Source organism: Python bivittatus, unplaced genomic scaffold (genome assembly GCF_059951505.1).
Source record: "Python bivittatus isolate LINGU-HERP-01145 unplaced genomic scaffold, Pbiv_v1 ctg000020_np1212, whole genome shotgun sequence".
NCBI classification, from domain to species: Eukaryota; Metazoa; Chordata; class Lepidosauria; order Squamata; family Pythonidae; genus Python; species Python bivittatus.
Window position 1 is genome coordinate 1,553,772 of NW_028277030.1, and position 23,285 is coordinate 1,577,056.

The 23,285-nt window shown below is 38.8% G+C and overlaps 1 protein-coding gene across 6 annotated transcripts in view; it reads left to right on the forward strand.

Annotated features, from left to right (window-relative positions):
- The first annotated feature begins 201 nt into the window (after positions 1 to 201).
- MLPH (melanophilin) overlaps positions 202 to 23,285 on the forward strand; it is a 72,653-nt gene continuing 49,569 nt past the window's right edge. For 2 of the 6 annotated variants that reach the window (XM_088132986.1, XM_088132997.1), the window contains exons 1-4: positions 203 to 412; positions 10,319 to 10,446; positions 20,711 to 20,932; positions 22,592 to 22,728. In XM_088132986.1, coding sequence (XP_087989112.1) covers positions 10,337 to 10,446; positions 20,711 to 20,932; positions 22,592 to 22,728 — 469 coding nt within the window. In that variant the 5' untranslated portion in view covers positions 203 to 412; positions 10,319 to 10,336. Of the gene's footprint in view, positions 413 to 10,318; positions 10,447 to 20,710; positions 20,933 to 22,591; positions 22,729 to 23,285 lie in introns of all 6 variants that reach the window. The other 4 variants (XM_025171774.2, XM_088132995.1, XM_088133002.1 and 1 more) reach the window with 3 other exon arrangements.

The window sequence follows — 23,285 nt, forward strand, 5'->3', positions numbered from 1 at the left end:
GCAGCGCACCAGGCAAAAGTCCCCTTTGCTTCATACATGCAACCTTTGCAACCTTCAGAATGGTTTTGTGCAAAACGGCTTGCCAGCTAGCCATGCCCCCCGGCAGTTGGGGGAACGAACAATGCCGGCGCAGCTGATTAACCGCAGCGCTCGGCCCTCCTGCAAACAGGCAGCTCTGCAGGAAGTTCACGCGGAGTCAAGTGCTAATCGGACCATGTGATCGCTGTGCCCGATTAGGAGGTTTGTTCTGGTGAACTCCAAGCGAGGAGAGAGGATCGGAGGAGCCTAGTGTGGAAAACGTGTGATAAAGGCATTTTGTGTGCGTGTGTGTTACCTCCCCTCCTCGGGCAGGATTGACACCAGGAAAGAGACAGAGGTCCGAACGACACCCAGCCAGCAGAGCTGTCACCAGGTAAGAAAGAGAAGCGGCCCGAGTCAAGTGAAAATGCTGTTTGTTCTTGCGCAGGTGCCTGGCAGGCAGCGGAGCAGAGCAGGAGCTGGTGCCCAGCACCGCCGGTGCCAAGGCACGGGGGGCCGAACGAAGGTAAGGCACCCTGGCTGAAAGGAGGTGACGGGCGGGGCACCTTCGCAGCTAGAGGCCCTGCCCGCGCCCTCTTTCCCCGGGAACCGAGGCTAACTCCGAAGTCCCCGCAGAGCGCACAGCGGATGCCATACTACGCTTGGCAACTAGGCTTTGTTCTGGGATTGTAGGATCGGGAAAAGGATTACAGCGCCTGCTTTTACATAGGAGATAGATTTCAGCCAACCCAGGCCAATGCAAAGAGCACGCAGGATATCACCAGCGGCAGGAGGCTCCCCACCAGCTCTTTCTGGTCATCTGATGAGTCAGATTGAAAGACAGAAACTTCTCACGTTTTACTTTTCTGGAAATGAAAAACATAAATTAATTATTGCTTTAAATGTCAAGCGGAACAGTCATTTCTAATTTCTCCTGATTAATCAGTGCAAACCATAAAAACAAGTCGTCTTCAAATATTTTATCTGGAAAGCTGGTTAGAGTTGCTCTCTATGCATTACTAGGCATTAACGTCCACGGGAAGGCCATCAGCAGGCCTGTCCTGCCTATTTATGAATTAAACAAAACTGATCTTGCGAATGCATTAGCCATCCAGAAACGTTTGTGGCAAACAGAAAACTGAGAGCTAATAAATGTATACAATTAGTTCAAATCCAATCAGTCTGAGCCAATGCTCTGCAGATCCAGTATGTTTTGACCAACATAATGATACTAATTAAAAGCAAACAATTTTCTTAAATTCAGTAATGTTTCTCCTTGAGCATGTGTTGCAAGTGGAGGTCAAGTAGTTTTCTTGGGAACAAAATGGAAGTGGTTTGCCATTGCCTTCTTCCAGCAAGTTTTTGACTTCCCATTCTAGTCTGACCTGCTGGATTTTCTCATGGTCTTCCATCCAGGTACAAACCAGGATCAGCCGTGGTTGGTTAGGCATTACAGTACTGCCTAGCTGGGCCATTTGATGAGGATGAATTAATTGTAAATCCATCTCAGTGGAAAAACTGGATGGTCATATAGAGCTTCTGTCACGTGCAGTGAATCAATTTGTTTGAGTGGGGAAAAAGCAGCTTCTCAATATTACTATGTTAGAAGGTCCATTGGGCGACATTGGTCAGTTCTTTAACATGCAATATACTCTCTAATCAGTTGTATAAATTTAATAAATAAATAAAATAAATATTGTGAGGAGCAAGCACTGCTTTAAGCTCATGAGAAGAATTGCTAGCACAGTAAAACCTTGATCTCATAGGGTTGTCTGTTAATGCAGAATCTCTGTTAAATCTGGGATTTTGGCATGTGTATTTTATGCAAGAGTAAAATGGGAATGCCATTTTTATCCATTATTCTCCAACATACCTTACATATGTGTAAATGGTGAATGAGAGTTTACACGTATACAGAAGCACATAGCAGACAGGCAGATTTTGTCCACTGCATCTAAAGACCACTTGAACTGAGGTCTGTTAAACTGAGTGTTTACTGTATTTTTTAAAGTTTTATTTTGAGAAAAATGATGATAGAATGAGGTGGGCAAGAGGGGGAATGAGATGGAGTTGCTACACCGTAGAAATATATATCTCGGCTTTTATTAATTAGAGTATCCCAGTTAAAACAATGACAGTTTCAGTATTTCTCTAAAAAGAAAAAAAAAAATCTACATCTGGCATACAAAGTATTGTAGAAGGACCAAATAGTCAACTAACTGCCTATATGTATGGATTTAAACATGGAAAGGCAGTCTATGAAATAACCACTTGTGGCTGGACAGTCTTCCATTTTTTAAGTATGAGTAAAAGGTAAAATTTCCTTCAAGTGAACTGCCCAGTCTTGTTGGGAGTTGAGCAGCATATAAATTTAAATAATAATAATAAATCAAGCTCAACTTCCAGCTATTCATGGACACAACTGTGTATTTTCCTTTGGAACAATGCAGAAGTGGGTTGCCATTTTATTCCTTTGTGGTATTCTTTAACTTCCAAATCTGATTGCCATAAATGTTCTCAAAATCCTCAGTTTGATTCTGGAGTGCAGGAATACAAATCAAGAGAATAGAAATATCAATACACATCAGTCATGGTCTCCTGGTTTCTAGCCACTACACCAACTGGTTCTCTATGCCTATAGTAATGCAAAATCTATTCCACCACCCTAACATTTAACAGTTACGTTTTTCTGAGTGATTAAGGGTGGCCAATACGTATGGAAAGCTAATTGCCATTACAGCATATTAACTTTAGTTTCAAATCCAGAGAGATGGAACTTATAGAAGGAAAGGCAGCTTTCCGTTGTTTTACATGTATAGAATGTGATAGTGTCTGGTACCTTTTCGCTTTAGTGGTCTGTCTATCAAACTTGGTCTAGTAATTGTTTTACGTAACTAACTTGTAGCTTTGTCAGTGTGTAGTTAGGAGATAATTCCTATAATATTTGGGGAAATAGGTACAGGAGTAGTAAGATCTGATAGGGTGAAGATAAATCCTAAGAAAGGTATAATTGACAGTTTATTAAAATACAGAAACTGAGTAGGGATGAGCGCGTCTCACTTCTGTAACTTGTGCAAGAGCCCACTTGGACTGGTGGTTAAGGCACTGGATGAGGAGCAGAGAGACCTGAGTTCTAGTCCTGCTTTAAGCATGGAAGCCAACAGAATGACTTTGGACCATTGGACCAGCCATTCTCAGATCTAGAGAAGGCACTGGCAAACCACTTCCAAAAGTATTGCCTAGAAAACGCCATGGAGTTGCCAGGAATCAAGATTGACTCAAAGGCAAAACAGTTATCATTCTGAATATTGCTGTTGAGCAGTACTTGGCAGTGTTTTTATGTATGGTAGCTCTGAATAGGATAGTAAAATATCACCATCTGCTCTTAGAAATCGGGAATTTATTTTATGAAGTAAATACATTTCAAGAATCAGAATATGGTAATTTCATCCTTTTTTATGACTTAGCTGTTCCCATTCTTAAACATGATAACATCATGGGTAGATATGTTTACTGTAATATTCAGAGATTGTGCTTTGCTCAGGAGTCTGTTTGGAAAAGGGTCTTCTTTTTCAGCGTTTACTGCTGGACTCAGACATGTCCATCGGCCTCTAGAATTTGTAATCATCTCCGTAAATGCAGCCCTCCAGCCTTATAGTATCTCCTTTCCTTTTTCTACAAGTTGTGTAAAGTTCAGACACAAGTTATGGATGTGAGATGCCCTCCGCTCTTTCTCTCTCTCCTTTCTCTGGGGAGAAGGGCATCATAAAGGAGCTGCACACCTGAGGTTACTGTGGGATATGGACAAAACATGAATATCTCCAGCAAAAAGCATTTGTCCTCATAGATAAGATTTAGAGCAATCTGAGATTCAGATTCAGGCAGAATAGGTCACTTCCATTATTACTCCACAGGGCAGTAACTGTTATTTTGAGTGCGTTGTCATGTTTTCAGGAGAACCTCTAACAAGGTTGGTGCTGCTTCTGTGAACTTATCTGGTCCCCTTTTAAAACCATCTGAAGTGATGCCTTTTTCTGTATTTTTCTTTCTTGCTCTGCAGTATCCTTTTTCAGGAGTTGCAAATGGATTCTCACCATAGATTTATATCAAGGCACTGCTAATTCTTCTTTCATTGCTGTTGTTAAAGATGCCCAGGATGGAATGTGCCTTTTTAATAGCAGTGTGGATGCCTTAAGGTGATGCTTTTTAAGACCTGACAAATGAGAGTTGATAGCCAATGAATCTCTGGGGGCATGTTCCAAAGAGGCACAGAGGTAGTAATGAGCAGAACCCTTCCTCCGCCCTAGTCATGGAAAAGATGAATCTCTACGTATAACTGGAAGCGAGTCTCTGGTGGTCCTGGGTTTGGAAAGGAAGCAGAGGAAATCTGTGGCACTTTGGATTGGAGTGTCAGTGCTGTAAACTCACTTCTATTCACTTTTCTATAGCACAGAAATACAGCACAGATAGTCCTTGACTTATGACCATTTGTTTAAGAACCATTCGAAGTTATGACAGTGCTGAAAAAAGTGACTTATGACCAATCCTTGCACTGATGACCATTGCAGCATGCTCATGGTAACATGATCAAAATTCAGGCGCTTGGCAATTGGCATGTATTTATGACGGTTGCAGCATCCCGGGATCACATGATCACCATTTGCAATCTTCCCAGGGGACTTCCAACAAGCAAAGTCAGTGGGGGAAGCTGGATTCGCTTAACGGCCGTGTGATTTGCTTAACGACCGTGGCACAAAAGGTCATAAAATCAGGCGCCACTCACTTAATGACCACACTGCTTAGTGACAGAAGTTCCAGTCCCAATTGTGATTGTAAGTTGAAGACTACATGTACATCCTTGGTGAATGGCTTCTAAGACTCCTGACCAGTTGGCACAATCTAAATAGATGCTGTACTAAACATTGCAAGGATCTATCCCGAACATGGATCATATGAGTTTAGAAGCTGCCTTGCCAGTTTGGTCTAGTGGTTAAGGCCCCAGGCTAGAAAGCAGGAGGCTGCGAGTTCTAGTCCTACCTTAGGCGTGAAAGCTGGCTGGGTGACTTTGGGCCAGTCACACCCTCTCAGCCCAACCCGCCCCACAGGGTTGTTGTTGTGGGAAAATAGGAGGAGGAAGGCACATTAGCTGCCTTGAGTTATTTGTAAAAATAATAAAGGCGGGATAAAAAATCTAAAAAAAAAAAAGATGCTAACTCCAAATTAAAGAAGGGAAAGGGAAGAGAGATTCAGTGTGGTTCACTTACACTAGACTAAATAGAAGTGACTAGCTATGTCCTTTCCACTGTAGTTAAGGATGACTTAGCATTCCCTGTCAGGAACAGGGTGTGTGTTTTACTGCATTGATTTATGCAGCTGAGCAGAGAGGCCCATTGATCTCCTTCTGTTGCATCCATTTATACATGGGTTCCCTAAAATATCCAAGCTATCATTCTGCATGCACATCCATTGCATATAAAACTAATCTTATCCTAAGGTCATTACTTGTGTAAAGAAACTTTGGATTGATTCTTTCCTTAAAAAGAATGGATAAGACATCAGTTGATAGTCATGCTCCATTTATTTATCTTATTATGATACAGGAGATGGCAATATTTTTCCTGGGTATGGAATGAATGATCTTCTGTTAAAGCTCTAAAATGCTATTCTTGGGACTAGAGTTTATATTACAGACATCTGTAAATAATGGTATATGCCCAATATTGCATGACAAGTATACCACCAAAAACATATTTATTATCTTCTGTGGGATTTGGATCCATGACATAACTCTTCCCTTATCCATTGATTAACTAATCCTTACATTCTGTGATGGGTAGGCCATGAGAGGCGGTCTGGGGTGTCTAGACACTGTACTGCTTTGCTTGGGAGTGTAAGGTTCCTATTTTTCCCTGAAAATTCCCTCTAAATTCCGCCCCCCCCCCAACAAAACCAAAACATTAAGTGCCTTGGGACTGCAAATAGAATGTCATTGTAGATCATTTAGAATCTGACAGATGTTAAAAGATGCAGAGGAAAACCTGCAATATATTAAAGGTTTCCTCTTTCAGGGAAAGTTCTCTTCTAGGACAAATAAAAGGCCTCTGCTATTTAGTTATTTCACATAGTTCTCAGGTCTAGAAATTCCCACCAAATTAGGAGCAAACTCCTGATATATATTTGTTTGGGGACAATGGTATTACAAGTCATAATGGCCTTTGTTGTGAGGATGTACATTGATAGCAGAATGTAATACAGGCACCTGATTGAGAGTTTTGCAGGTGGCCCGATTCACTTTGGACTGATCATTTCAACATCCAGCATTTGTAAATGAAGAGTATTTGCTGAGGGTTAGAAAGATCATAGAGAGGAACTTCTTGGACCAGATGCCCCACTAGTGGCCATCTTTCTCCTTCATTTCTGGGAATCTCAAGGTTCCATTAGATGGGAAAAGACACTATTTCACATAATCTAAAACAACTAGGCTTTTAGAACATCATTGTTTTATTAGGCCTAATCAAGTAGAGAGAGCGTATTTTACAAATGGCAGAGATTTGAGAAGCAGAAAAGACTTGTTTGATATATTTCTTTCTTCATGTCTAAATACAGCTGCTCCCCTGATTGGAGATGTGAACATTCAACTTTATATAACTCATCAGCCATGTGTAGTGTTTCATCAGAAGATCCATCATGTCCTTTATTGTGTGCTGTCTAATAAGCAAAAATGAGACTGTCAAGCAAGTCATCACACATAACTGCCAGCAACATCTGGCTTCCTGTTGATAAATTAGGCAAACAGTTGGGTTCCTCATCCTATTCAAGTAAACAGACAGAATGATGAATCTGAGGACCAGATTACATGTGACAATATTTGCTCATTCAAGTAGAAATGTTAAATATTTGTTTGTGTAGAGGCAGTTCCATTTTAATATGGAAGGAGCACATGAATGGCAGCAACTCTTTTATACAGAGTATTTTGCAAGTCAGGTGGTCTCCAAATGGAATATAAATAAATAAGTAAAATTGTTTAGAGACTTTGCTCTCTAATACTGATCACTTCCATATTTTGGTATGCTGGTAATGCATTCCTCTCATGTCACACCTTTTTTGATGTAAAGATCAAATATTGTACATCCAAAAACCCACCCAATTTATGTGTGATTGGGGCTGTTATATGAGTAAATATGGCTGCCTCCACCTTTTCCATTTTATCTCTAACTAGGCTCGATGTAAACCTGTTTTTGATAGAGATGTGCCTCATTTGCCTTCCTAGTGTTGCAAATACCCCTTAAACATCTTCAGTGGGGTTGAATTGCAATGACTGAGTGACAGACATAAAAGGAAAGAATATTATGGCATCATCAGCCAAACAGTGATTGGAGAACAACATCCCATAAAGCCCTCGAGGGATCAAGGCCCTACTTAAAACAAGGGTAGGCATTCTTCTCTGAAGTCCCTAGAGTTGTAGACGCTGTGTCTCACAAGATATTTTGAGCCACTCAAAATATAACCATAGAACAAGCTGGCTTCAGGCTTAGCTACTCAACCACTGTCCAGTGTAGTAACACTGCACCACTTATAAAAAAATATTCCCACTTCCCTCTGCGGATCACTATACAGCCTTCATTGATTTGAAGCTGACTTCAACTCAGTTTCCCAAGATAAAACATGGTGGAAAGTAGCAGCTGTATCTACTGACCACTGCCGCCTCTAGCTGATTATGATGCTTTATGAAAACACTTTATGCAAGTCAAATGCTCACGCTGTGGTGGCCCAATGAACCCCATTACCACTCTTAAAACAGGTTAAGCAGGATTGCATTCTGCCCCCTCTGTTATTTAACTTTTATGTTAATGATATTTTTACCATTATTATTACTAATAGGAAACACTAATATTAATAGTAATTAATAATTAATTTACTAGTATTAGTAAATTCATTAGTATTAATTACTGTTTTACTTTCATTCTCTTTGCTTTCTGTTTTCGCTCCTTAATCTATGGCTGTTTTATCTAATTTCTTATTGTTCCTTAGTTCTACGATTTCAAATTCAATAAATAAATAGTCTTCCATTTTATTTTATTTTTTTTGAAAAAGAACTTCTAAATGGCTATGGGCATGAATAGTCTTTGGTTAAGTAGTCATCAATTCACAGACCTAAAATATTTGAAAAAATACATGAAAACCAATTTTAGAGGAATTAGAGGAATATGGTCCTCATCATATCAAATAGCCCACACTTGATAACTGCTCTTGCCATCAGGAATATTTTCATAACATTAATATTAAATCTAATATTCCATCATAGGGAGCAGCTCTTGGTCTTCTTCTGTGTGATACTCTTTCAGATAGTCAGACTGCCACTGTATTCCCACTCAGTTTTTTGTGTTTCTTTTCAACAAACTATATCCTTCAACTGTTGTATTTCAGTTATCCTACAATTTATACCTAAGAAATCATGTTTGCTTTCCTGTAATAAGATTTAGAATACATTTCATCTATTTCAGTATTTCCTATACTCTGAGCATTATCATGTAAGACAAAAGGCCAGTGTCTTAATTTTTCATGGAATGTTTAATAGATCCCAATATAGCTTCTCTCTCACTTCTTTTGGTAGTTCACAAGCCCTTATCTGAAATTTTATTTAATTTCCATCCCACACAGCATTCACTCTTGAAGAAACTCATAATGCTTTAGCTAACTCCAGTATTTCTGAGGTGAAGTGCATCTTGTGTTAGCCATCCATCACCCAGGTAATACAGGCCCTGGTCCTAGAAACTGAATCTTTCCTTTCTGTATTATTTCTGCAGCTAGTCATTCACCTGCAGTGTTCTGTTTTTCCTTTCCCGTCCTCTTCAATGGACTGGAAGGATAGATGAAGACATCTTTGCTCCCTATTTCTTCAGCTTCCCTCCTTGAACTTCAAAGGATGAGCAGATAGGATTTCAATCAAACAGTGGACTTTAGGAGTCTTGGCAGTTACTCTGACACATGCTTGATCCATGCTCCCAGAAAACAATGCACCACCAAGCCCAAGCAGCACACATTTATTTCTGTTCTTCATAGAAAGGAGTCACTATCATTAAAATTCTTGTCTTTGTCTTCTTGCATATAACAGTTCGCCAGCTCTTCTTATGTCACATTAGGCAGGGCTCTTGTTGCTCCCCCTTGTTTCTTCTTTAACTCTCTAAAAGCTTTCTTTGAGTTCCAGTGTTGTAAAATATCTTCTGGAACTTTTTCTGTTTCTCATTCTTACTCATTGCGACTATACCTCTGTTTTGCTCTCTTCTCCATGGAAAGTTCCTTTCTTTGTCACCTCCTGTTGTTATTTCCATCTTTCTTTGGTCTTAGGAGTCTCCATCCTCATTTATAGCTGAAATATGTACTGTATATTTGTTTTCCTTGAGTCCTGTAATGGGTTTGTATTTACTGAATATGTATGCTTCAGTGTTTCAAGATGGGAACGAAAATGTTCCACAAGTTTTGTAGATCACAACTACAGAGTGACCTCCAACCATATTCTTTTCTGTTTTCTGTGTTGTTACCTTAGATAGAAATTTGTTAGATATCTTCCACTTGAGTTTCCATGCTGAATTCTGTTATAAAAATGCTATTAGCTATCCATTTGTTCAGTGAGTTTGTTCCCTAGAAATTGGCTTTCTTGTATTCCTTCTATAGCATCTGCTTGCTCTGCTTAGAAGTAATCATTCACGGCAGGCAAACAGCAACTCTCATTATATATATCTTAAAAAAAAAAAAAAGCTATTCAGGAGATTACTTTTCCATATAGCGGAACCCACAGTTCCCTGGAATACATAGCTTCTTTGCTCACTCTGTTCCCTTCAACTGTTTGTTGCTGATTGTTAACTCAATTATATTTATACATTGCAGCCAAAATTATGGCAAAACTTGTTTAAATGCACAGTGACAACTCAAATTTCTTTTTGGGAAAGTGTCACCAACTTCTTTTTGGAAGGACAGAATCTTTGTATATTGCTGGAACTAAACATTTTCAGTCTTTTTCCATATACTTAGCTACAGCTAAGTGATTAAACTTACGTAGATTTTGGCAGTGTCTAAAAGAACATAGTTCCCTCACTTTAATTCATCCTAAATAAAAACTAATTTCAAAATTATTCTGAGAAAGCAACATATGTACCTTTCTGGAATGGATACTTCCCATTAAATCTGAACAATTTTAAACAAAGACTAAATGTGCTTTGGAAAAAAACCCAGATACCTCAAAATATACCTCTAGGTGTGACCAGTGATAACATTTATCTTACCTTTATTTCACGTTTAGGGGTTCAGCTTTCTAAAAATGGGAAAGAAGCTCGACCTTTCCAGATTAACAGATGAAGAGGCCAAACATGTCTGGGAAGTGGTTCAGCGGGACTTTGATCTGCGCAAAAAAGAGGAAGAGCGTTTAGAGTGAGTATTTAAAACAGAAATGTTTGGTGAGTTGTCAAATGACTTATTCCACCCACAGGCACCTCCCATGTTTTCTGTAGAACCTGCATGTGGCCCCCATTTCAAAAAAGGTCATGTATGCATGCATGTTTAAAGTAGGACAAATCGCTACTCTGGGAAAGGAAATAGCTTACTACAAGACCTGTCCTAACTCTCTGGCCCTTATTTGTATGCTGTCATACTTTACACTGAAGCAGTATTCCATGCCACCACCACAAAAACTCTTGGACAACAGGAAAATGTTCAAATATATCTTCATCAGCAAATAGGGTTCCATGGCCTAATTACACAAACTCACTCTAATTGTTATTTTGCTCACTCTAAATAATTCATTCCATCCATGTAAATTGTCATTTTAGACAGTTTAGTTCAGCCATTTACTCCATAGAATACCATGGACTGCCAAGAAAACAAACGGGTCATCGAACAAATCAACCCAGAGTTCTCACTCAAGGCACGAATGACCAGGCTCAGATTATCCTACCTTGGGCACATTATGTGAAGACCCAGCTCTCTGGAAAAGGCTCTAATGCGTGGCTCTCTGGAAAAGGCTCTAAGGTGGAAAGAAAGAGAAGAAGAGGACAACCAGCAGCAAGGTGATGAGTGCAGAAGACCAGGTTAGGGACAAATTGTCATGGAGGAAATCTATCTATGTGACTGCTAGGAGTCGACACCAACTTGATGGTACATAATCAGCCAATCAATCAGTCAATCAATCGTTAATAGAGAATGTCTGCCCTGCAGTTATAGCACACTATGCCAGCATTCCCATATCTGACTGGCCAATCTAGCAGCTGTAGTCATATACTGGACACCAGCTAGAGCTAAATGAGGAAGATTGCTATCTCAGTGCCTTACATTTTCATTTCAGGTATCTCAACTAAAAGAACTGAGAAAGGACTTCTGTCTGATGTGAGAGCTGGAGTAGAAAGAAGGGGCATTCATAAGACTAATGCTTATGTTCTGGAGATAGCGCTTGGATTAGGTGGATAAAAAGAGTTAGAAAAACTAGCTAGGGGACTGATAGATGCACAACATAGTGGGATAAGTGCACAAAACCTGGAGCTATTGTAGTAAGGCAGTACAGATGTTGGACTAGGGTCAGGGAGACTCAGGTTCAAGTCTGTCCTTAGTCACGGAGACTCGCTGGGACAATTGCTGTCTCTCAGATTAACTTACCTCACCAGGTTGTTCTTATTGGAAAAAAATAAATGGATGGTACATACATTACCATGACTTCCTAGAAAAAAAACAAGACAAAATGGAACTCCCAAGGAGTGAGAAAAGTCACTAAGCCATTTAGAATAGTGGGATGGAACATTTTGCCTGAGACAAGACAAACCTATACAGTAAAAGGAACAGAAATGGTCATCCGGTCTGGCAGGCCAGTGTTTGTGGAATTCACGTTTCAAAAGGAGGTTTGGCAGGAAAGTGGACTAATGATCACAACCCTCAGACTCTTCTGTTCTCTCTAGTCTTTTCCTATGTAATTTTGCTATTGCTGCATGTATTGGAGGATAATTCTATCCTCAAACCTATAATTGACTAACGCAAATACACAAATAAAGAAATAATTGGTAGGGTTACAGGTCAGAGGCTACTATGCCTATGTTTATTGCTCTTTATCAGTTCTTCTCGAATAAACACTACAACTAGACTTAATATGATGGCAAATTATTGTGTTTCTGCATATTATTATTTATTCATTTACTTTGGGAGGATAAATAAAATCAAATTCTTCTATTAGATGGTGGGGACAATATGCAATGGAATAGGATTACAATTAAAATTTGTAATATTTCAATACAAATATATTTTGTTTAGATGTTTAAAACTCTTCCATTGGGATTAATGCTCACTGATTTTTTAAAATTTTATTTGAAGTACAAACATGCATTTTTCTGAGTGCACAAATTGTGGGTATGTAAGCCTTTTTTCTTTTTCTTTTTAAGAATATAAGCAGAACCACCAAGACTGCATAAATGTATACTTTAGTTGGGAAGAACTTTTAGCTAAGTATGAAAACTCAATTAACACATTTGAATGCTGGAAAAATCTATAACAGCCATTGCTTTTTTGTTTTTGTTGTTTCTGAACCCTTCCAAGAGGAACGTGAGGGACAGTGCAGAAGAATTTGAATGACTTAATAAGGCTTGATGTACAAAAGCCTTGTTTCATCTGAGAGAGGCTTCGGCTAGACGGGACCAGTTGCCGCACCACAAAATATATGCTCTTCAGAGCTGGGCTTTGTCTTGAAAAGCTAACACAAGGATGGAAAAGAAGAGGGGCAAATACTAGATTTCTTGGAAAGAGACAGGAAAGCCTAATTCAGCCTTGTTAAAGGCCTTATTTATTTTGAGGGAAGAGTCTGGAAATGAATCATCAAAATGGGAGGCTCCTTAAAGCATACATTTATATTAATAGGTCTACAGTATCCATAATCAGAAAAATAATATTTTCCTATGTCCATGGTGAGCAGACTGTACTCTGAGTGGTTCAGGAAGAGGAACATTTTGGCAAAAATGAGAGAATCATTATGGTCTAATCACCCTAAATCTTTCCCTAGAGGCAGTTTAGTCTTTGTACTATATGTTCACATTACAGAATAATTCAGAGTGGCTTGTATCTTGTACTTGCTGATACTAGAAAGGCCTCAGAGGCCTTTCTCAAATAACAGATGGATTGGTTTAGCTATCTGGAACTTCTTGGGCACCAGGAAGGTTGCCTCTTTTGCTTCTGCTGTTCGCTGACTTCCAGTATTGAGACAGGCTTCTGCTCTTCCCTGCACTTTTTGAGAAAAGCAGCAACGTGAACTACAGGCCACAGGTCCTGCATGGTCCTACTTATTTATTTTGAGTTTTAGTGTGTCTTTCAAGTACCAGAGCCATCAAAGTGGCTTACTCTATAGAATAAATACAATAAAATCATAATCACAATAATGTCACAGTCCAGTACTAAAGAGCCGAGAGTTAAAACCAGACACACTCAACATTTTGTACATGTAGAGTGCAAAATTAAAATAATTCAAAAGCCTGCTGAAATAAGAACCCTTTTAACCGTTGGCCAGATGCAGAGAGAGAGAGAGAGAGAGATGGCTTCCAAAGGAAGAAGAGCATGTAATATCCTTTGTATGGCTTCTAGGCAGGGTCTCTCCTGCTTCTAAAAACAGACTCTGGTGGTGATTATTTTTGTGAGAGAAGATATTGCTTTCAACAGTCTGTCCACAAATAATTGATTATGTTTTAGGTAATAAGTATCGCTTCAGCTGTGGCCAGAAATAGACTAGATTCCCACCAAAATTCTGGCCACCACACTTTCTGATAACAGAGGTTTCCAAATACAGTGGTACCTCGGGTCACGAACAGCACAGTTTGCAAAATTTTGCTTCTGTTCGTGAATGCCGGATTGGGTGACAAACAGGATCCGCGGCCATTTTCCCTCCCGTGACACGTGGTTGTGGCTTCCTGTAGGGAGGGGAACTCTCCCTCCAAGCAATAACCGCCTCCCCACCCGCCTTCCTGTCCTCCACGCCAGAAGTTGCATCAAGCAAGGTTAGCGTTCTCTCTCTTCGTACTGTATTTTGTTTCATATTTTTGTGGTTTAAAAAAAAAATACATATGGTTCAGAACGGATTAACCGTAATTACATTGAACCTTATGGGAAAATTTGATTCAGGACGCGACCAAAATCGGGTTGCGACCAAATTCGGAGGGGTCAAAATGGATTAACTGTATTTACATTGAACCTTTATGGGAAAATTTGATTTGGGTCGCGACCAATTTGGGTCACGACCAGAGTCGCGGAACGAATTAAGTTCGTGAACCGAGGTACCACTGTACTTTCTGAGGACAGTTCTATTCAGAATATGTTATATCCAACCTGAACTAGTGATTGCAGCCAGATTCCCACTTGTTTATTTGCATTTAGAGGCCGCCCAACTCCAGGCATTCCAACAAATGGCACAGCTAAATGCACCAGCCAAAGAGATATGTTTTCCTGGCAGGAATAATGATTTGTGCATTCAGATGCAGAACTCCAATACTGACAATTCCCAAATTAGCTTCCCCACTTATCATCTGTATCTTTGCCTTTGCCTTGTTCCTTTCCAAATTAGGTCTCTTCTGTCCCTTTTTGTGATTAGTAGCTGCTGCCTGTTGCAATCTCTGTGTTGCTGTCCCATTCATGATCTTGATCTGATATATCAGAATTTAATCTAATCTGAATGCTTAATGTTCCCCTGTAACAGTTTTGTTTTAATTTGCTGGTGCTAATGTTACATTCATTGGATTTCTAGTGTTAGGGAGTATTTCACACATTCAGTTTTTGTTTGTGCTTCTGTGATTGTAGAAGCACTCAAAAGTATGGAGAAGTAGTTCTCAATTATGCTGTTATATCAAGAGTCTATTGAGTTGTTATTATTGTTATTGTTATTATTATTAATTAACCTTGTATGCCACCCAGCTCTCAACAACTCTGGATGGCTCACAACAATCAAACAAAAAAAAAATCACAATAAAACCCATAAAGCATAACAGATAAAGATAAAATATGGCAAGTGCATTGAAGTGAGGGGTCTCCCTCTCCTTTGCCAAGGGTGGCAGAGCAGGGGCTATCTGGATCTTGGGGAATCTCATTCCAGCGGGCAGGCGCTGCTTACAGAGAAGATGCACTTCCGGGGTCACAATTGATGACGTTGTTAATCGAAGGAACCCAGAATAGACCAATCCTGCAGGGTCAGATTGGCTGAACAGATGCTATGGGAGACAGGCGGTCCCTCAAGTAACCAGGCCCTGGGCCATGTTCTTTCTCCATCCTGATTGTAGCCATGTGCTTGATGACCACATGAGGCAAGAAAAGTGATGAAATGTAAGATGTGAAGTATCAGATTCCCCTATATAAAAGCAAGATTTCCTTGCCTCTGTCAAAGCAGACCCCACCCATGTCCTGTTCTACCAGAATTAGGCAGATGTAATCAATAAACAAATATGGTGGTTCCCATCACATTTACTTAAGATGCAGAAGGCCTTTTCCTACCATGTAATTAAAGAGCCAGTTAAACCACTAGGATAAACTTAGCTGGGGTTCATGAATAGACAGATAGTGCAAACTTTCTTGAGTCACACAAAAAAATTATTTTCTGTACTGTAATAAAATAGATTGTAAGCCTCTGAAAACAGCTCTTTTTTTTTCCTTTTATGCTCATGTTCTGTAAAAAGTAGATGCAAATGAATTGTATAATTGAAATTAATAGACACTCTCTTACTGAATGAAAAACGTACCTTTTAAAAACAATCAAACTGGTAATCAAGTTAAAATTCAGCATTTATGAAACTATTCACATGTAGCCCTTGCATACTTAGCTCCCGCTCCCAAGCTGTTAAGCAGACATACTGTACAAACCAAGGATTACTTGCTTTATAGTGCTTATATCGGTAGTCGTATCATTTAGGCACTGACATTTTTCATGTGTATAAATGCTTAATTTCTATAGTCGTGACTTGTTAAGACCCTAAGTTCATTCTTTTTTTTGGTCTGTGTACACAAAGTATTTACTTATTTATTTGGTCACATTTCCAGACATTTGCAAAAACAGAAAAAGTAAACATTTCAGTGTACTGTTGCTAGTTAAAGGACCACAGGAGCAACATTAATGACTATGTATGTGAAAATTTTCCAGTCCTACCCACCTGGAAATAAGCCATCAAGGACCTGTCCTACAGCGCAAATATTACATTCCTTAATCGTCGCCCAAAAGGCAAACAAGGGCACTGTGTATTTCTAGCTGCGCTGAAAGCAAACAGAAGTCTATCAGACAACCTGGCGGATCTGTGCTGGTAAAACCCAGCTTAAAAACGTTAATTTGTGTAAGGTGCTGATTGGAATATATTTTTAGTTCCCACAAACTCAGGTTACAATTCCGTATTCCTTTACAGGCAAAGATATTGACTTCAGCCCAGGACAGGAAAGGTTGCATTCTTCAAAGGAAGCTGTAAAGCCCTGGTCATTTATAAAGCTAGTATGAACAGATAACATGCTTTTTTTTTTCTTCATAGCTTGCTTTATTTTCTGAAATACTCATTGTTAATAGTAATAAAAATGTTTGGCTTCAATTTTAAAACTGCAAGGATATTTCTGAATAGATTACTGCTATCCAATTCCTTTTTTTGCACCATAGTTCTCATCACTATGACCCTCTTTGTACATTCTCAGAAATGCTTGAGGGCTAAACTGGACAGAAAAATGAAGTGATTGCCATCCCTGAATGCTAAGTTACTAAGGGGATCTGGAGCTGTACTTGCTTTGCTCACATATAAAGTACGAAGTGACCTTTTTTATAAGAGCTGCTTTTATGGATCAGTTTAAAAAAGTAGCAGGCCCCACAGTGCAGGACCACAAACATTGGGGTCCCTTGAAGGATCTAGATTGGAATCGCTGTTTTCAGATCAATGATCTGAAGTCAGAGGTGTCCAGTTTGGGTGTTAAGTTTTGACGATACCAATTTCTTTTTTTAAAGGGACAGAAGAGTTTCACAAATGAGGGAAAAGTCATTAGAGTGACAAATGTAGTTCAATGTAGATATAAAGTAGTGCCCACTCAGCAAAAAGTCCTTACCATATATATTTGCAGATAAGTATATATGGTAAGGACTTTATCCTTACCATATATCCATCCACGGATAAGCCAACCCTCAAATTTTTAACCAAAATTCCATGAAAAATGTGTTATCCACAGATAAGCTAAGCCTCAAAATGTTTGTATGTTTTAATTTTCACAATTGGCTTGTCCTTTATACTTTAAAAAAGTATTACCTTATATACTCATGGATAAACCTGTCCATGGATAAGCCAAACACAATTTTTGGGGTCTATTTTGGCACCTAAAATTCTCAGTTTATCCACGAGTATGTACACTACTTTAGATTTATATTGATGGGATCTTAGCTGTTAATGACTCTCCAGGAAATGGATCTTGGGTAGTTAAGTGTACATGTAAATCCATGTAATGTAAAAAAAATTATGTGTTGCATTATTAGGAAAGGAATTAAAAATAAAATGCTTGTTCATATCTCTTGTACGAACACTAGTGTATGATCTCTGTCTTTGCATCTCAAAAAGGATATTGTGAAGTTGGAGAAGATGCAGAAAGGGACAACCAAGGGGAATTAGTGAGGTGGCTCCCTTATTTTTAATATCCTTTTATTCTTTGTTTTATTTTGCTTTTTGTATTTTAATGTATTTATTGATTGTTTTTAGCTTTGTTGTACACCTCCCAGAGTCACCTGTGGTGAGATGGGCAGCTATATAAATTGGTTTAATAAATAAATAAGTAAGATAAATTCATCCATCAGGGAAAAAAAATTAAAAAGAGAATTGTATTAATGAATAAGAATATACATGAACAAAACAAAAAAAAATAGAAAGTTTATTAAAAGTGGGAATAATTAGACTTAAACAAATAAACAAACTAGGGGCCAAGGAGGATAATGTGAAAATAGAATTACATTAGCTACTGTGCAAGACCATTCTTCTGGATTTGTGCTGAAAATATTCTCTACAGATGCAGTTACCTCTACGTGCCAAACCACACAATAGGAAGGAAACAGAGCCACCCCTGTTGCCCCTAGTGGGTCTAAGTAACATTCAAATTATGTGAGTCAGGCATATTCCCATACAGCAATTAAGAGTCATGGACAAAAAGCCCCTAATTTGAACCTGATGTCTGCTAATGTGGCCTAGCAAGCTGTTTTCTTTTACTGGGGGAGTAAGCAACACAATAATGATGATCATGATGATGATGATGATAGCATATCATGTAGGATTATGATGACATCAAGAAAGTTTCTATGAACCTCTAAGTATTTGTTTTACAGGAAAAGGTCACAAAAGACAGATTCCCAAGACTTTGTCAGAGGATGATTGCTTTATACTTTGAGATCTGTGGTTTTAGAATATGATGTAGATACTGATAACGTTCCATGGGAAACCCATTTTCCCCCCTTTAGATGACTAAGCTGAACAATGAATGTCATTTCAAAATAATACCCAAATGCAATCTCTTGTTCCCACACATTCTTTGACCTGCTAAGCTACAGAGTTGGCACCTAACCAGTTTAAAAAGCAAATGTAAAAGTCAGACCCAAGCGGAGGGAATGTTTCAGTGGCTTCATCTACCTCAATATTTCTCACCCTCAGCAACTTTAAGATGCATGGACTTCTAGTCCCAGAATTCCCCAGCCAGCAGGAGTTGAAATCCACACATTTTAAAGTTGCCAAGGTTGAAAAAAACTAATCTTCCTGGATTAGGCTTCCTTTCCATACTAGTGTACTAAAGCCTAAGACTGAAAGTAATCCAAAATCAACGCAGAATTACATCTATGTAGATTCTTTGTGATCTTTGAGAGTTCAGCTTTATATGCCCAGCTCAGTGATGCCTACCCAACATTGGCAGACCTTAAAAAGTTAAGTTGAACCTGGCTAGGACTTGGGGGACCACGAGGAAATGCCAGGACTGTAGGCTAACCTGGGAAGTTTAAAAACAAAACAAAACAGAAGAAGACAGAAGCAAGCCATTCTCATTTTCTTACCAAGAAAACTAGATGGATATGTCCTTGAAGTTAGGAGTATTTGGAGGAGCGGTATGGGACAATGAAAATTTTAGTGTGTTCTTGCTTTAAGAAATACAGAGTATAAATATAAAGAAATGGTTATGTTGTAGGATTCTTTGGAGCATTTAGGGGCAAAGCAATAGGATATTAAATATGTTAAATAAATACAAATATTGGAGTGTGTGATAACTTATAAAGCAACCTTTATTCCTAGAACTCATTTGCCCAATATGGATGTGATCCAGCCTTCAAGTTAATGCTGCCCAGGTTATTCCTGTTGTGGAATACCTGAATTTGACTCATCAGTTAGAGCTTTGAAGCAACTCTCCTTTCTATGGAGAACATTATTGCCTCACTCAGTAATATATCTGCTATATAGCCGCGCTTTCATAGGAATTCACTCCCATCCAAAGCAGACTGTCTCCCTGAGAAAGGGACCACATATCCTCAGGGCCTTTGTCTCACTGGGATTCAATTTCAGCCGGTGACCATCATTCAGTCCATTACTATGTTTAGGTGCTGGTCTCTCCTGATTCAGTTGATACTGAGGAATAACAATCAGTATGCTGTAATCCCCATCTCCTAATGATCAGCTTCAGTGGCTTCCTTTAAAAGCTAACCAGCATTGGACTATATTTCTGTGCTGTGCCTCCAAATGACAATGCCATTCCAAAAAGATACTGTAGTCACTACTTCCAAAAACAGTGAGAGATCCAGGAGGACCCACAGATTTGTGTTTTACAAGGAGAGAAGTAAGGAAAGCACAAGGCTGATCTAATCCCCTTATCTGCCTTAAATGCAGCCTGGAACGGATCCAGATAATCAGTTTCATCCAGAACGATAGAAGAGTTCAGAACTTTTTAAGAACATTCCCCAAGTTGATAGATTGGCTGCTTTGCACCAGACTCCAGTATAGATGACTGTATAACAATGGTCTCTTTTCCATATCATTTGAAAGAATTCTTCTTCTATCATTGTGATTAGGAAAGGAACTGATATCTATCTCCAACCTGACCTCTCCATATGCAAAAGTTTAAGGAGGAGGGTATTTGGGGGATAAATAAAAGCCGTTTTAGGAGGAAGTCACTTAATAGGAGGAGTATGTGAGGAAATAGAGAATCCAAGGAAAAAGAGAGGGAACCTTTAATTCTTAAAAAAAAAAAAAGCCTTACAGATATAACTATAGATGTAGGTACAGTTTAGTTTCACATACAGAGGCCAGAGAATCCTAGTCCTATCAATTTGTGAAAATTCTGATCCTCTCTGCTTTAAAGAAAAAAAAAAACATTTGGACCATGGATTGCAAAAAAACTGTCCATTGCTCTGTTTCATATATAGATTTTGAACTTTAAATGCCCCATTAGGCATGACTAATTCACTTGCTCTCACAGTCCATCTGACTAAATGTTGGAAGCTTCTTTTTTGACACCATTTACTTATGCATTTGATATGGAAATTATTAATTATTATAATTTATTCCATTTATTATGGTCATCCACTCTAGAAGACTTTGGAGGGCTTACAGTATCCAGAAATGCGTGTGTGTGTGTGTGTGTGAGAGAGAGAGAGAGAGAGAGAGAGAGAATATTTGAATATATTTATCTATTTTTCCCCCCAAAGGGAGCTGAAAGACAAAATTGAAAAAGAAAACACAAAGCGGGAGTTTTTGACCAATCAATCCCACCTCAATGAAACACTCTGTATCCACTGTCTGCAGCCCTTTAAGTTCCTGTTAAACAGCAAATACCAGTGCTTGGACTGTCACTTGTATGTATGTAAAAGTTGCAGCCAGTACAACAAAAAGGAGCAAGGTTGGATGTGTGATCCGTGCCGCCTCTCTAGGTAAGTGGGCTAGGTAAGAGTTTGGTCCTCTCCTGCTCTCTGGCTATAGTTCAGACTGGACATTAAAGGCAAACTTTCTTGAATGTTTAATTTCTCATGAAGCGTGGCCTTCATGACTTCGCTAGTCTTACAAAGAATATTGCATTTAGCTTGGTTAGTTTTTGTTCATTTGAATCTACGTCCTGTTAATAATACTGTATATCCAGAACTGAGTAGACACAGGCTTCTGCTCCTGGTCATGAGAGAAAAAGGATGAATCATGTTGTGATGTTGCACTGCAAACCATAGCCTTTCATCTTTGTGGCCCAGTGCTGGATGCAAGTATGTAAGTCACAGGGTTTGTGTCACGCTGTCCCAAAGTGTGTTTTATCACTTGTCACCCCTACTCCCTGTGGACACCTATGAGGGTAGAAATTGGAGGGAAGTAGGGATTGGAAGAGAGAAAGAGGCTGATACAGACTTTTTCCATTGTTAAAAGAAGTGGACACTAAAACTATAATTATCCGAGAGATGCAACATATCTGGATATTCCTTGGGTGTTTATGGTAACCTTTGTAAGTAGATTATGCTGAGAGAGAGTGATTCCTGCAAAGATGGCAATAAATTGAGACCCCAAGGAAACCTTTTTTCTTCCTCCTCTCTAGCTCCATGTATGCACCTAAAAACGAAGTAACTTGAAGCTGCTTTCTTTCATGTTCTCAGGATATGAGAGTTTGATCATCTTTCTAGATGGGCAAATATTTAACACTATGTTTAACATGTTAAAAGAAAATATATATAATACAGTATTTTAAAAACTTAAATGTGCAAAGATAAGAGTTGAACATTGCCCATGTTTGATTTATTAAAATTCTGAAATAATAAAGGGGGAAACTTAAAAAAAACAACTAGTTTTTCATGGATTTTCTACTGTTGCTTATGGCCGCTACTTCTGCCTCTTCTGTTCTACTTTAGCAGCCATTTTCTCTTTGTTTCTTACTTCCTTGACCATCAGGTACTAACAGTACTAAGTAACTAGTCAGACTTACCCTAATTCCTGCAGCAAAATCAGTGCCGTGGGTATGTTTTTATATAGCTCATATGGATAATCCTCATCAGTTAAGGACTATTCCATGTCTGAAGGGTCACCAAATGAGGGGCACCATTTAAAACTTTTCTAAACAAAGACTCCTTCATTTTGACTCAATATTATATTATCTGTATTTCAAAACTAAAGGCAATTTTAATTTCAAAACTAAAGGCAATCTTTCCCTGGAATATACTTTTGGGAAAATACAACCTTACACTCCCATTCATACACAGATAACTCATGCATAGAAGAAAAAGTTTAACCTTGATATATGTACATTGAGCCAAACATCTGAAGAAAAATGTGAGTAATTGGTTCTGTAAAGAGGTTCCTTTTCACATAACACTCAACATGTGAATGTTGGTATTGGAACAAGTCCAGCAACAGGACCCTGGTTTTCCTCTGTAGATGACTGAACATGGGTAATGTATTGACAGAGCTTGTGTTTATTAGTTATATTGAAAGCATGATCATTCCCTAGAATATTTTCAATCTTCCTCACTGAAGCCAGTGGGAATATTTTAACTGATGGAAAGTTTGGAAGAATCCATGCTGGCTAATGTGCGTACTGTCTCTCATCTCTTGGGCAGGATTGTCAAGACTGGATCTCTGGAATGGTATTATGAACATATAAGAACTCGTTTCAAGCATTTTGGAAGTGCTAAGGTGATGCGATCTCTCTATGGAAGGATGTCGCGTGGACAGCAAATGACTCCTACTTTGCTGGGTATGGGCAGAGGTCTTGGTGAGATCTTCTCAGTAACTTTCTTTAGAGTGCTTGGAAGATTCTACAAACCACTGGATACCGAATTAACAGTTACTACACATCACTATAATTATCTCTGAATAACCGCAGTCTGTTTCCACAGATTACATTACTCCCAAGCCAAAGAATGTGGTTTTCCAGCTGGCTTGATCCCCATCAACTTTGTTTTAGAAAATTAATCACCACTGGGGAATGGTTTGGAAAAAGTGAATTGCAGTGAGCTATTTGATAGTTACTTAATTTTAAAATTAGGGGATATCCATTTGAAAGTAAAGAAATATTATTTTAAAGATAGTAACGTGAAAAATTTGAAAGAATAAGTTATTGTTTGCAACAGTGAAAATGGCAAGCAATTGTTTAGGGGTCTCTAATATTTTACAGCATCCAGCCTTAGTGTTAAGAGCCAGGAGAGATAATGTACAGTTATTATGTAATATAATGTGACTGTCTTGGGTGCTTCAAATGAAGCTTTGTGACACAGTCAAACTGCCTCCAGTACAATAATTAAAGGTCTCTGT